The sequence below is a fragment of the Lepisma saccharinum genome, chromosome 13 (assembly GCF_977018435.1).
Source record: "Lepisma saccharinum chromosome 13, izLepSacc3.1, whole genome shotgun sequence".
Lineage (NCBI taxonomy): Eukaryota > Metazoa > Arthropoda > Insecta > Zygentoma > Lepismatidae > Lepisma > Lepisma saccharinum.
This window is the reverse complement of record NC_139241.1, coordinates 68,527,722-68,540,425: the sequence shown is the minus strand read 5'-3', so window position 1 is coordinate 68,540,425 and position 12,704 is coordinate 68,527,722. Positions and strand designations below refer to the sequence as shown.

Below are 12,704 nucleotides of genomic sequence, written 5' to 3'. Positions count from 1 at the left end.
CCTGAAAGGGTTCTTAACAACATATTAATTTTGCACGCCTCTACAACCCGGATTTGGCCGCCATCTTGAAAAAATGGCGCCCAAAATAGGTTTTTTGCAAATATCTATCTCACTTGGAAAGCATTGCATAGCAAAAGAGGTTATGAGAAAAATTAATCTACATAAAATTCTCTACAAAAAGGTTCTGTGCATTTTTCTTCTAGGATGCGCCTTTTGGGTGCTAGATGAGAGAGAAATTTTACTTTTTTTTCCCTCACTCCACTTTGCAAGAGAGAAAGACAAGGAAACGTTTTTGCACTGTAATTTGCATAGGTACTAAAATACCTATTCTAAATGTTCTAAGGACTTTCTTGAAAATGTATTTTCAAGTGGTAATATATGTATATTAATCACTCGTAAACAATAATTTTATAGTATTTAATACAAAACAAATGAATATAATGTCTGTATTTCTTGCTACTGTTAGAAACCAAACCATCCCTTGTCTTTTACCAGCAAGAATTCTTGTAATAAATATGAAAAATATCATCACAGTTGTCGTGAGCTTTCAGATCGAAGCAAAAGTTACAGACCATCATCTACCCAGGGATTTCAAACCGAAGTGATGATGACATGTCCCCCGTTAGTCTATAATAAAACATTCCCCGTGCAAGCGCGAACAACAGACGTGCTACGATGCACGGTATTGAGAACACGGCGCAGTTGGAGCGACACGTGCAGCTTGCTTCGAAAAGTTGCATTTATCTCTTAAGATTAGTTTCCAAAAGACACCTGCAGCTTCCGTCTCTTCTATACTCTGTCCCGGGAATCTATGGAGCCAGCGAAGGAAAACAAGTCTCTGCGCAAGTGGTAACTCGAGAGAGCTCGACGAATGAACACGTGAGAGGAAACGGGGTTGCGTGGCGTGGAAAAATAAACTGAAAGGACTAGCCGTTTACAGGAGCGTGTACTGCTTCGCTCCGCCCACTCGCTTTCTTCCCTACTCTACTGTAATACACGACCTTGCTCCAGAGATTCCCAGGACAGAGGATAGAACAGTGTCGGATTTTGAACACATGAATATATTGCAATGTTCACAGATCATTGAACACTTTAGCCCAATTTCCCTACAGCTACAAGGCCCCTTTTAAGGCTTTTACAGAATATAATGCGAAGAAGCTCAGACTGTGCAGTTTCTTGTCTGTTGTGATACTTTCAGAGAGTGCTACACAGAGATCATAAAGATAAGACTTCTTCGTTTTCCACATTCTTACCTCATCAGCTATAAGGGGTACGGGGCAAGTTTGTACTTAAAGTTTTCTCTGAATTGATCTTGATTTTTTAGTAAAATATTATTTAAATTAAAACTGGATACAACGCATCTCCGATTTTTACTTCAGAAGTGATCGCTTCTGTGAATCTCTCTCATTTTGTTCAAACTTGACATTTGCCAAATGCTCAACATTGAAGACATTCCAACATCATGAGCATTGGAAGGATTGGTTTTCTTATTCCCTATTAATCTTGTAACTATTGGCTTTATACAATCAAAAGCAGGGATCCCCGATGGCGTAGTGGTAATGTTGTCGCCTTGTAATCAAGGGGTCCCCGGTTCGATACCCAGTGGAGGCACATAGTTGTTCGAATCCCACTTTAATCCAGTCCCGATTAGCCATATTGTGTATAAAGTGGACTTAAAACTCAAATGCAATCAAAACAATCAATCAAAAGCAGGGAATGGTGGCTAAGATGAGAATCACTGACAAAAGAACTGAGAGTCTTGTTTATCTCTTTATGTACGAGACTTTCGTGCATCGACATGCAGCTCATCCATTTTATCTGTGAACTGGTAACTAACTAACTAACTAACTCTCTAGCCTTCTTAAACCCGAAGGTTTATGGCTGCAGCAACACAAGCCTTCTATCTGTCTCTATCCTGGGCAAGATCAATCTTTCCCATCCTTACCGATTTCCTTTAGGTCCATCGCAACGTTATCCCTCCATCTTCGTCTTGGCCTTCCTACTGGTCTCTTACCATCAGGTTTCCCAAACAGTTTCCCAATTGCCTATCTGTGAACTAGTAGACATGCCAAAAATCCACTGAGTTAGCATTGAGTTGACCATTCCTCTGCCATCCCCACAACTGTTCTTGGAGCGCATCACGGACGGCTCCATCGTCATATCTGACAAGATCCCAGACCAAACCTTTTCTGATCGTGTTATTGTGGTTTGAATTGTTGTTTTAAGTTTACTTTATGCACAGATAGACAATCGGGACTGGACCTACAGTTTATAGTGGGCTCCAAACCACTGAGAAATGTGCCTCCACCGGGCATTGAATACAGAACCCCTTGATTACAAGGGCGTTTTATTGTGAAATAACCTTTTCGGACCAAGTCAATATGTTCCTTTGAAGTTATCTTCTATTTTTGACAAAATATATTATCTCCTGCACTCAGGGACGCTAAACTATATCCTGTAAGTACTGCATGCAGTGATAAAAGCAATTGAAGAGAAAGAACAAATGTAAAAAATCTAGTATTATAGAAGAGAATTACCACAAAACTTCATGTAAAACATGTTTCCACGAGCTCCGCACTTCCAAATCGGGGCGGAAAAAATACTTAAAATTTCCAGCTCATCTAGCACCCAAACAGCGCATCCTAGAAGAAAAATGCACAGAACCTTTTTATAGAGATTTGTATGTAGATTAATTTTTGTTATAACCTCTTTTGCTCTAAATGCTTTCCAAGTTAGATATTTGGAAAAAAACTTATTTTGAGGGCCAATTTCCAAGATGGCGGCCAAATCTGGGGTGGTACAGGCGTGCAAAATTAATATATTGTTAAGAACCATTTTATGAAGATAATAAAATTTGTTCCAGCTTTCCCTGTTTTTTTTCCTTATTGGACCCCCTTGTTGACTCTTGGTAGCAGAGAATCTGACAGAACGACATTCCTGATTTTAAATTTCTTTCAATTCACGTACGTTGCTTAACGTGTTTGATACCTTTACGTTACATATTTTATAAGTTTTATTAAGAGATATTCATATCCTGGAGGCTATCCTTCCTTGTCTATCAGTAGCGTATTAAACATTTTGTCGTTTTACAATAGAAAAAATGTTAGTGGCATCGGCATGTGATTCATGGCTGTAAGCATACAGGATAAAAGTGGTATATTTTGAGGGCTCGTACTGTCAAAATAAGACCTCAACGAACAAAATGTTATCGAAAAATTTCGTTCACATTGATGTCGTTTACATGCTGTGGAAGGATGTCGGTGTTTCACAACGACACCCTGTGTTAGTGTATATCCATATACGTATATAAATATAAATGTGTTTGCTATTATATCTTTACCAATGCTCTAAGTGTATTCGGGGAGTTGTATTCCCCTCCTCAATAGAATATTTTATGCAAAGAATACCCCCAAGGCTAGAACAACTTCTCTCACCTAACAATTTTCCAGTACGAGCGCTGATCTTTACACATGGTATCGAACAAATATGAATATTTCAGTTAGTATGGTATAGTTGCGTATTTGTAGAACACAATGTAGCTTAGCTCTCCTATAACATTTCTCTCTCACCTTTCTCGCTCACCAAGGCCGATGACGCCCCCCCCCCCCCCCGAAAATCAACAACTGTTATTTTTAACGTTTGAATATCGCGGAAACTATTAGTTTTCTGATTTTGAAATTTAGAATACTGAAACACCTCCTGAACACGAACATGATGCATTATATATTTGTATATTCTCGATTGACCCTTGATAATCTTCATTAGATAACATGTCCTCGTTGGCACGCCCGATCCTTCTTTCAGGTAAATAACGGAATCAATTACAGATACAGAGATAACATTCTATGAACTAAAAATAGTATCACTTTCTACAATAGGATATAATATATCGACCTGCTCGTCTGTCTATCTGAAATGAGAGTTAAAAATTGATATTTCCGATTGATAAAGGCCTGTGGAGTATCGCGTTTACCTTGTAAATGCTGCTGCAACTTGTTTAGCATCTACTGTCACAGTAGGGCGTAATTTTTAGAATTACTAAAAATATATGCTTTTGGCTTCCTGATTTGTCGGCAGAATAGTAAGAACAATTAAATCCTAAACACGAAAACGATATAGAACACGAAGAAATGGAAGTGTACAGTGTACGAGTTACAGAGGCTTAACTACAAACTTAGAGACCCCTGCCAATGTTTCAAGATAGGTCCCCAATTGATTTGTACAAATTGTTCGCAAATTGAAAGATCGTTGAATTTTCAACACTTACGTGCAAAAGAGATGTTCTGAATTGATTTCTATGCCACGCATATGAAAAATACATTACTGAAAATATAATATATCCAAAAATAGATTATATTAATTAATTTCAATTTTCCGGAAAACTGGATGTAGGAAAGTGATTTTCCTCTGTAAGATATTAGAACTCATGCGCTATGTATTTAATTGAATGGTTAAAAATGGTTTATTGGAAGGAAGGGAGGGAAGAAAGAAACATAAATAGCGAGAGAAAAGCGGGTTGGCTCACTTCATATCACGACCCCTGACTCTTGTCATTCCATCCATCCTGCAGTTACGCCCCTAATGAGCTACGAATCAAGCGTTGAAACCACTGGTAAGTTATGAATGTTTTTGTCCTCTTTGGTGTGTCATCCAATTGAATAATTCATATGCGTCTGAGTGAAAAGCAAAGAAAAACAAAGAAGGGTATAAAAGGGAAAATGATTTTAAAAATCATGGCACAGATTACAAAGAGAAGTAAAACTGGAAAATTGTCATTCTTAGTGGTTTCGTCGACATGACCAAAAGGCAAACCTGAAAGGGCATGGACTCGGTGGAAGCTTTCTTCCCAGAAGCGAGGCGAAATTATAGTAAACACATGTCCACGGTGCACCCTGGGAGGTCTTTGTTCCCTGCGTGGAGAGGAGGTGGGGGCGGTAGAGAAGTATTGTGACGAGCACGCGACATTCAGTCCGAGGACTTCACCCCCTCTCGCCCCGGACCCTTGGCGGGCTTTCGTGACCTTGAGGAGAGGCGAGTGTGAAATCCGAGATGTGTTACTTATGCCTACAGACCGTTAATATAGGGACATTTGTGTGAGTGTGTATATCGCTACAGGCACCAGACCTACGTTCCGAGCCACGCCTGGGAAAAGGACCACAGACTGAGAAAGCATTGGGATGCTTGAATATATTGTCGAGACAATCCGAGGACGTCCTCGCATCTACGGTCGGCAAAAAATGTCCTCGGACTGCTGATGTGTTAACACATGGAAGTCCTCGTTTACACGGGTAAACCAACGCGCGCGCGCACACACACACACACACACACACACACACACACACACACACACACACACACACACACACACACACACACACACACACACACACACACACACAGAGAGAGAGAGAGAGACAGATATATACATATAGTTTCAAATAAAGTGGAATACATCTTACAAATACAGCATCTTACAGCATGGAAACACATTGATAAGTGCATAATGTATTTTATTAGAAAAAGACTGATTATGCAAAATTCTGTGATCAATTGTGTAATTACTGTAATCACTGACAAATTCATTATTTTCCAAATGAAAATGTGAAACTTTGAAAATTTCAAATTATTAGCTTACATTTCCTAGTCATGTATTTATTTATGCTAGAGTCCATGGCATATTCACTCTTTTTCATAGTAGTAATGAATGTGCTATTAGGGCATTACAATGGGGCCTGCATGTTTACTTAAACCTACATTTAGGGGCAGTGTGTTCTACTTTAGCTAATAGTGATCTGGTAACAGTGATCTTCTAAACAGTATATATTTATTTTGCTATTATATTTTAAAATCCCTGTATTTAAAAAAAATCTGTTTTCCAGGGAGTTAATTCAGCATTATCAACTTTCTTCTTTGGACCAAGCATGGATCAGAAATTGACTATCGAAAAGTTTCTAGATTTTCAACAACAACTGCAGAGAGAAATATTAAGTTTAGAAGTAAGTGTGCTCTATTTTTTGCTTTCATTATTTGATTAGATTTAGAAATAATATTTGTTAAACACTAATGTTGTTCCTGTGTATGTGACTTGCATGTGAAGATTTTGAGTTTCAAAGAGGCTAATCTGGAGTGGATTTACTGTTTAAAGTTGGATCTGTACCACAATATACCTCCACTGGGTCTATATCAGGATTGGTGATGACACTAAAAGCTGGTTTGGTTGGGTCACATCCTTTAACTGAAAAGTGTCTTATGCCATTTTTAATGAAAAAATATTTTTACGGGGGGTCACTATTTATATTTTGAGCCTAACAATGAAAAAACGGGAATTTGGCATTGAAAACTGCTGTATTGTTTTTCGAAGTATTCTCCTTTATGGTCAATACACTTTTGCATTCATTCGAACCATTTGTCAAAGCAGTTTTTCCAATCTTCTTGAGACACCTCCATAATATGGTTTTTGAAAGCATCAATGGCATCTTCCGCCGACGAAAATCGTTGTCCACGCAATTTATTCTTGACATTCGGGAACAAGAAGAAGTCCTTGGGTGCCAAATCAGGACTGTACGGCGGATGAACCATCAATTCGATTTTTTGACTGTTCATAAAGTCGGTTGTTAGACGAGATGTGTGACAGCTGGCATTGTCTTGATGAAGAATGATCCGACGGCGTTTGTTTGTTTTCCGTATTTGACCGAAGACCTCTGGCAAACAAATTGTTGTGTACCATTCAGAGTTGACCGTTCTACGTTCCTCTAAAGGCACAGTTGCCACATGACCAGTTTTCCCGAGAAAATAGACAACCATTTGTTTCGATGTGCTTCGAGCGCGAACAACTTTTGTTGGATTGGGTTCATCTTGAAACACCCATACAGTCGACTGCTGTTTACGTTCCGGCTCATATGCATATATCCATGATTCGTCACCTGTTACAATCTTATATACATCTTTTGAAGCACCACGATTGTATTTATTGAGCATTTGTTTGCACCAATTGACGCGATCGTCTTTTTCAGTTTTTGTCAAATTGTGTGGGATCCAACGAGAACATACCTTTCTCACAGCTAAATGATCATGTAATATTTTATATATGCTGGTAGAACTAATGCCTATGGTTGCCTCAATCTCACAGCATGTCACATGATGATCTTGCAGTATTAGGTTTTGCACAGCATCAATGTTTTCTTGAACAAAAATTGATTTTGGACGACCTTCGTGAATCTCGTCGGTGAGCGAATGGCGGCCACGATTAAATTTGTTATACCAGTGTTTCACAGTAACAAAGGATGGGGCTTCATCGCCAAATGTGGAAGTAAGGTGATCGATGCACTCTTGTCTTGATAATCCATGCCGAAAATCGTAAAAAATGATCGCACAAAAATGTTCACGAGTTAATTCCATTTTATTGTTGTCGCGCAATCTCCAAGGCAACATAAACAACACAAATGAAGCTATTGACAAAACACTTGAAGTACGTTATGGTCAATAATGCCAGACGATTCCGTGCAAACGTCAAATCGCACCTAACTTCAATCAGTGTTACCAAGGCTCAAAATATAAATAGTGACCCTCGTATTACCAATATGGAAAGCAATAATTAATATGATATACAAAATTTGATATTAACTTTTTGAACTTCTGAAAAGTTGTATGTATTCCACATGTATCATCCTGTCACCACATAAAATTGCTTAACATATGTATGCATAAGCAAACATTAATTACTGTCTGTTCAGTGGAAGCCCTGGATTTGATTCCCAGGACAGGTGATCTCAGTTAGGAATTCTTTAGGGTATATCCCTGCATAATCTGGATCTGGAATTCATCTATCCTCTAGTAACATGGGGTCGGAAAAAAGTGGTCAGAGCATTGTGCTGAATCACATCACCCCACACTGGGCAAGATCATGAATATGTCAAGCCCTTGTCCGTTGCAAAATGCAAGAAAGGATTTACTTTCCTTTACATTCCTGATGGGAACACTTGAAAATAGTGTTCCCGCTCACGTACCAAAAAAAAAAATGCATTGTTGTACACATTCCACATAAAAAAATATATTTTGTCCATATATATGCATTAATAACAATAACCCGTGGCTCAACAGCCCTTGAAGGACCTAGGCCGATCTCCTGGCTGCAAGTCTCCCTTTCACAATCCTACCTAGAGCTGTGGAGATCTTCAACCAGTAATGTGGTGACGTGGAGTCAGCCCGACAAACCTCCAGCCGTTATAGGAGATTTCCGAGACTGGATTACACTACTCACTTGTAGCTCCCCAATTTCCTCATGATGGTGGATTGCCATCAGACCTATATGCAGGCCGAGAATCCAGAGGCTGAACCCATGCCGTCCCGCAGTCGGAGTCCAAAGCACAGCACCTTAGACCGCAGGGCCACGGTAATATATGCATTAAATGTAGGAATAATATTGAAGTTTGACATTAGATTTTAAATAGAGAAATGTGTAGATTTCATTTGCTTTCAAATACATGTATACATTTTAAATAATAAAATAAGATTGACCAGTATCCTATCCTTTAAAAGTATGTTAAATTGTCAACTTATACGTAAAACTTTTTTACATTTTCCAGTTTTTGCGCAAAGGTCCTGAGGATAATGGAAAAATTTCTGAAGCTGATTTTACAGAACTGCTCCTTGCGTATGCTGGCTACCCTCAGAAGAAGAAGTCGCGAATGCTCAAAAGAGTGAAGAAAGTGTAAGTTGCCCACCATTTTTTTCCATCAGTATTTTTTTACAAGATGATTTGCAAATTCAAATAATTGAGTAACATACCCTACTCGTTAATGTTCCAAATATTGTAAATAGTAGTTCAGTTAAAGTGTGTGTTATCAGGAGTGTGCCTATCATTGCATAGATTTGCATATTATCTTACTGTCTTGTTCAATTTTATTTTTAGATTTAAGGACAATCCAAAAGGCATTAGTCGCGATGACTACCTAAAGTTCTTTCATTTCCTCAATAACATAAACGATGTGGATACTGCCCTCACATTCTACCACATAGCAGGAGCCTCCATTGATCAAGGTAAGCATACAGTTATATTTTAAAGTAATAATGTAGGTTGTACAGGGTGGGGCATGGGAACCGGACGAATTTGAAAAAGTCACTACAAAGTTAATTTTTGCTGGGAGAAAGAATTATTTACAGAAATATATAGTTAAGATCATAGCATTTTATGCTATTCATGTGTGGAAATTTACATCGGACAAATGGCGTCCATTTTCGCAAATGCAACTTTGAAGGCGATCATGGAAATTGGCCTCCACCTTCTCCAGCATGTCTTTGTTGATTTGGCCAATGGTCTCACGAATAGCCTTAATCTGATCTAGTGTGCGTGTCCCACTCTCGTAGACGTGCCACTTCAGGTACCTCCATACAAAAAAATTACGCATGGACAAGTCCGGAGATCGAGGAGGTCATGCAACATCACCAAATTTGGAAATGGCACTGTCCTGGAACAGAGCTTCAAGAGCAGTCATTGAGGCTCTGGCTGTGTGAGCCGTGGTGCCATCTTGCTGAAACAACACTGCTCGACGAGTAATTCTCCTCCTCCATAATTCAGGTTCCAAAAAGGTGTTTAACATCTGCATGTAATGATCAGCCTCAAAGAAATAAGGACCGATGATGTCAACCTTACCTACAGCGCACCACACTGTCACTTTTGGGCTGTGGAGGAGTTTCTGATGGAGTTGTCGGGGATTTTCCACAGCCCAGTAGCAATAGTTCTGTTTATTTCCAGAACCATATAGGTGAGTGAGTGATAATCCAACAGAAACAAAACTGCTAGTAACTACTACTAACGGAACATTTGAATGTCTATCATAAAATGTTATGATCTTCACTATATATTTCTATATATTTTTTTTCCAGCAAAAATTAACTTTGTAGTGACTTTTTCAAATTCCCGTGCCCCACCCTGTATTATTTATGTTGAGCCATTGTACATAAAGAAAGTAACATCAATCAAACGCAGTAATAAAATATATTACAAGAGTCAAATGAAAACTTTAAAAGTCCAATAAAATTGTAGGGCAGAGTGTATAAAGTTCAAATTTACATGAGGTATCAATTGTTATTTACAAAATGACCTCAAGGTTGCAACACTAATCAAGCGAGCTTGTTATTTTAAAGATGGAGTGCTCTCTGTCAGCCTAAAAATTACAGAAAGTTTTCGACAAATGAAAATTCAATATCTTTGTGCATGCTTACCATACCAGCAAGCTTACTAATGGAGGAGAAAGTTTGGCAATGGCCTCAGTTCGCAGGCAGATGGGTGGAAAGGCCTTTGCAGTGGCTCATAAGTGACTGCACGTGAGCCCCAAAGATTTTTTCTTCTTAAGGTATACAGGCACTAACTCAAAATTGAAATTATATGTACCTAGTCATATCATAAATTCTGTTACAAAGTTAATAATGAACTACAGGCAGAGTGAGCAAGCTAATGTATAAATATTTAGATGTTACAAAGGTACAGGTCTTGCCAACACAGAGCACAAATCACTGTTCAAAATGGCCACCTCTGTCCTTCACACAGGCCCGAATTCTCTGAGGCCAGTCATCGATCGCAGCACGCAAGATCTTGAGAGGAAAGTCCGCCACTGCCTTCACAAGAGAACGCTTGAGACTCACAAGTTTTGGATACCTCTTCCTACAGACCATGCACTCCAAAACGGACCACAACCTGTAGTCCAGTGGGCTGAGATCGGGGCTGCTGGAGGGCCAATCAGTCGAAGCAATGAAATCGGGCACATTCCTCTGAAGCCACTCCTGCGTGGTCTTTGCCTTGTGGGCCGGTGCTGAGTCCTGCTGGAAGCTCCACGGCTCATTGTTGAACATGGTTCGGGTCAACGATTTCACAAGTGGCTCCAACACTGTTGCTTGGTACACTTTTGCAGATGTTTTCACACCATGTTCAGAGAAGTGGAGGTCAGTTGTGCTATTGTACGAACCCCCTCCCCCCAGACCATCACTGAGGCAGGATGCTGGCTTCTGAGGATCCGTGGCATGTTTTCACAAGCTTCCTGGGATGTCGAGGCATAAACACGGTAGTTTTGACGATTGTAAGACTCTTCAATCGTGAAGATTTTTTCGTCTGTGATAAGGATCTTCCTGTGGCTACCATTTGCATAACGCTCAAGGAGTCTTTTTGTTTTCTGCTTCCTCTGGACCTTAAGCTGTGGAGTGAGGAAGTGACCAGTACTTTGCCGATAAGCGTGGAGTCCTAGGTCACTTCGGAGCACATGTGACATCAAGATTTTCGAAATGTTCATCTCTCGAGCCATCACTGTTTGTTTCCTGACAGGATTTCGTCGAATCTGTGCCACCACTGCTTTCACGAGCTTCTGGCTCCTCACGCTGGAAGATCTACCTTTGCTGGGGCGGTCCTCAATTGTCCCTGTGTCACACTATCGGTTGATGGTCCGATGCACGAACATCCTGCTGATATTCAGCTTTTTCAGGGTGTTGAAAATGTCCGATGGTGGTTTGCCAACTTTGTGCAGTGCGATTACTGCCACACGGTTCTCGTATACACCCCCACTCCATTCGACTCACAGTGAAATTCACCTTTCCGCTACCACAGCCAAACACACAATGATACTGGTTTTTGTTTGATCCAACATTTCGGGGGTTACCTTGCCAACCAGTGTTGCCATCCCTGTCTAAACTTTGTAACAGAATTTATGATATGACTAGGTATATCAGCAATAGGCCTGTGCTAAAATGCAGTAAACTTGTTCAACCTTGCACACAGAAATCTACTAGATAAGAAACAAAAACAAATTCAAGTTTTCAGTTCAGTCTCCTTTCTAGGTGGCATGTGTTTAATGGGTAAAGAAAGCAATATGAAAGTAGAATTATTGATATGAAATTGTCTGTCTGGCAAAAACCGTACTGAAATAGGAAATCTGCATGATGGTGTTCGAGACGAGGCTTTAATTGTCTGTGTTACAGGGTTCCCTCATTACGCAATTTTTCATCTCTGCATCTCTTTTCTAAACTTACAAACTACTTATCAGTGACGTTTGCAGAACGATTTCAGTTATTTATACAAAATTATGAATGGCAAAATCTGCTGCAACACACTCCTTGAGGAATTCCACTTTCGAGTACCTATGTGCACAACTCTCAACACAAGATTATTTTATGCAAAGAAACCTAGACTTAAATTCAAAAAAGATGCCCCACAATACAATGACCTCCCATCAAGAATCGATATATTTTCCTCCGAGTTTGCCTTTCAGTCATCTATTAGAAGAAATGTTTGTAAATAATATCAAATAGTGCCATCTTTTGCTTATTTTTTTGCCAATTTGCTATTCTCTTTGTGTTATTTTGTTACTTTTAATTATTATATTTAAATATCTTTTTGCTTATTATTATTATTATTATTGCATTTTCGTTGTTGACAATTTCAGTGTAAAATGGCCACCTGTGCTGTATCTGGAATTTTCTCAATAAATAAACAAAGTGACAATTTAGATTATGGTTTGTTGTACTTATTTATATGTTAAAGAAAAAAAACATTACATTTTTAAAAAAAAATCAAACTAAAATGCTGGGCTATACCCTCAAATTTCACTTCAATTCTGACATTTTTGTAACATTTTTCTGTTAGCTTTTAATCTAAAATGGAGTTCATCAGGTAAGCTTTTAATCTAAAATGGGGTTCATCAGGCAAGCTTTTAATC

At 39.1% G+C, this 12,704-nt stretch overlaps 1 protein-coding gene across 2 annotated transcripts in view; it reads left to right on the top strand.

The window, feature by feature from the left end:
* The window catches only part of LOC145997401 (calcium uptake protein 1 homolog, mitochondrial-like), a 236,586-nt gene that overhangs the window by 217,371 nt on the left and 6,511 nt on the right, over positions 1-12,704 (top strand). For both annotated transcript variants that reach the window (XM_083134402.1, XM_083134401.1), the window contains exons 8-10: positions 5,880-5,996; positions 8,586-8,710; positions 8,912-9,039. In XM_083134402.1, the coding sequence (XP_082990528.1) occupies positions 5,880-5,996; positions 8,586-8,710; positions 8,912-9,039 (370 nt within the window). The remainder of the gene's footprint in view (positions 1-5,879; positions 5,997-8,585; positions 8,711-8,911; positions 9,040-12,704) is intronic.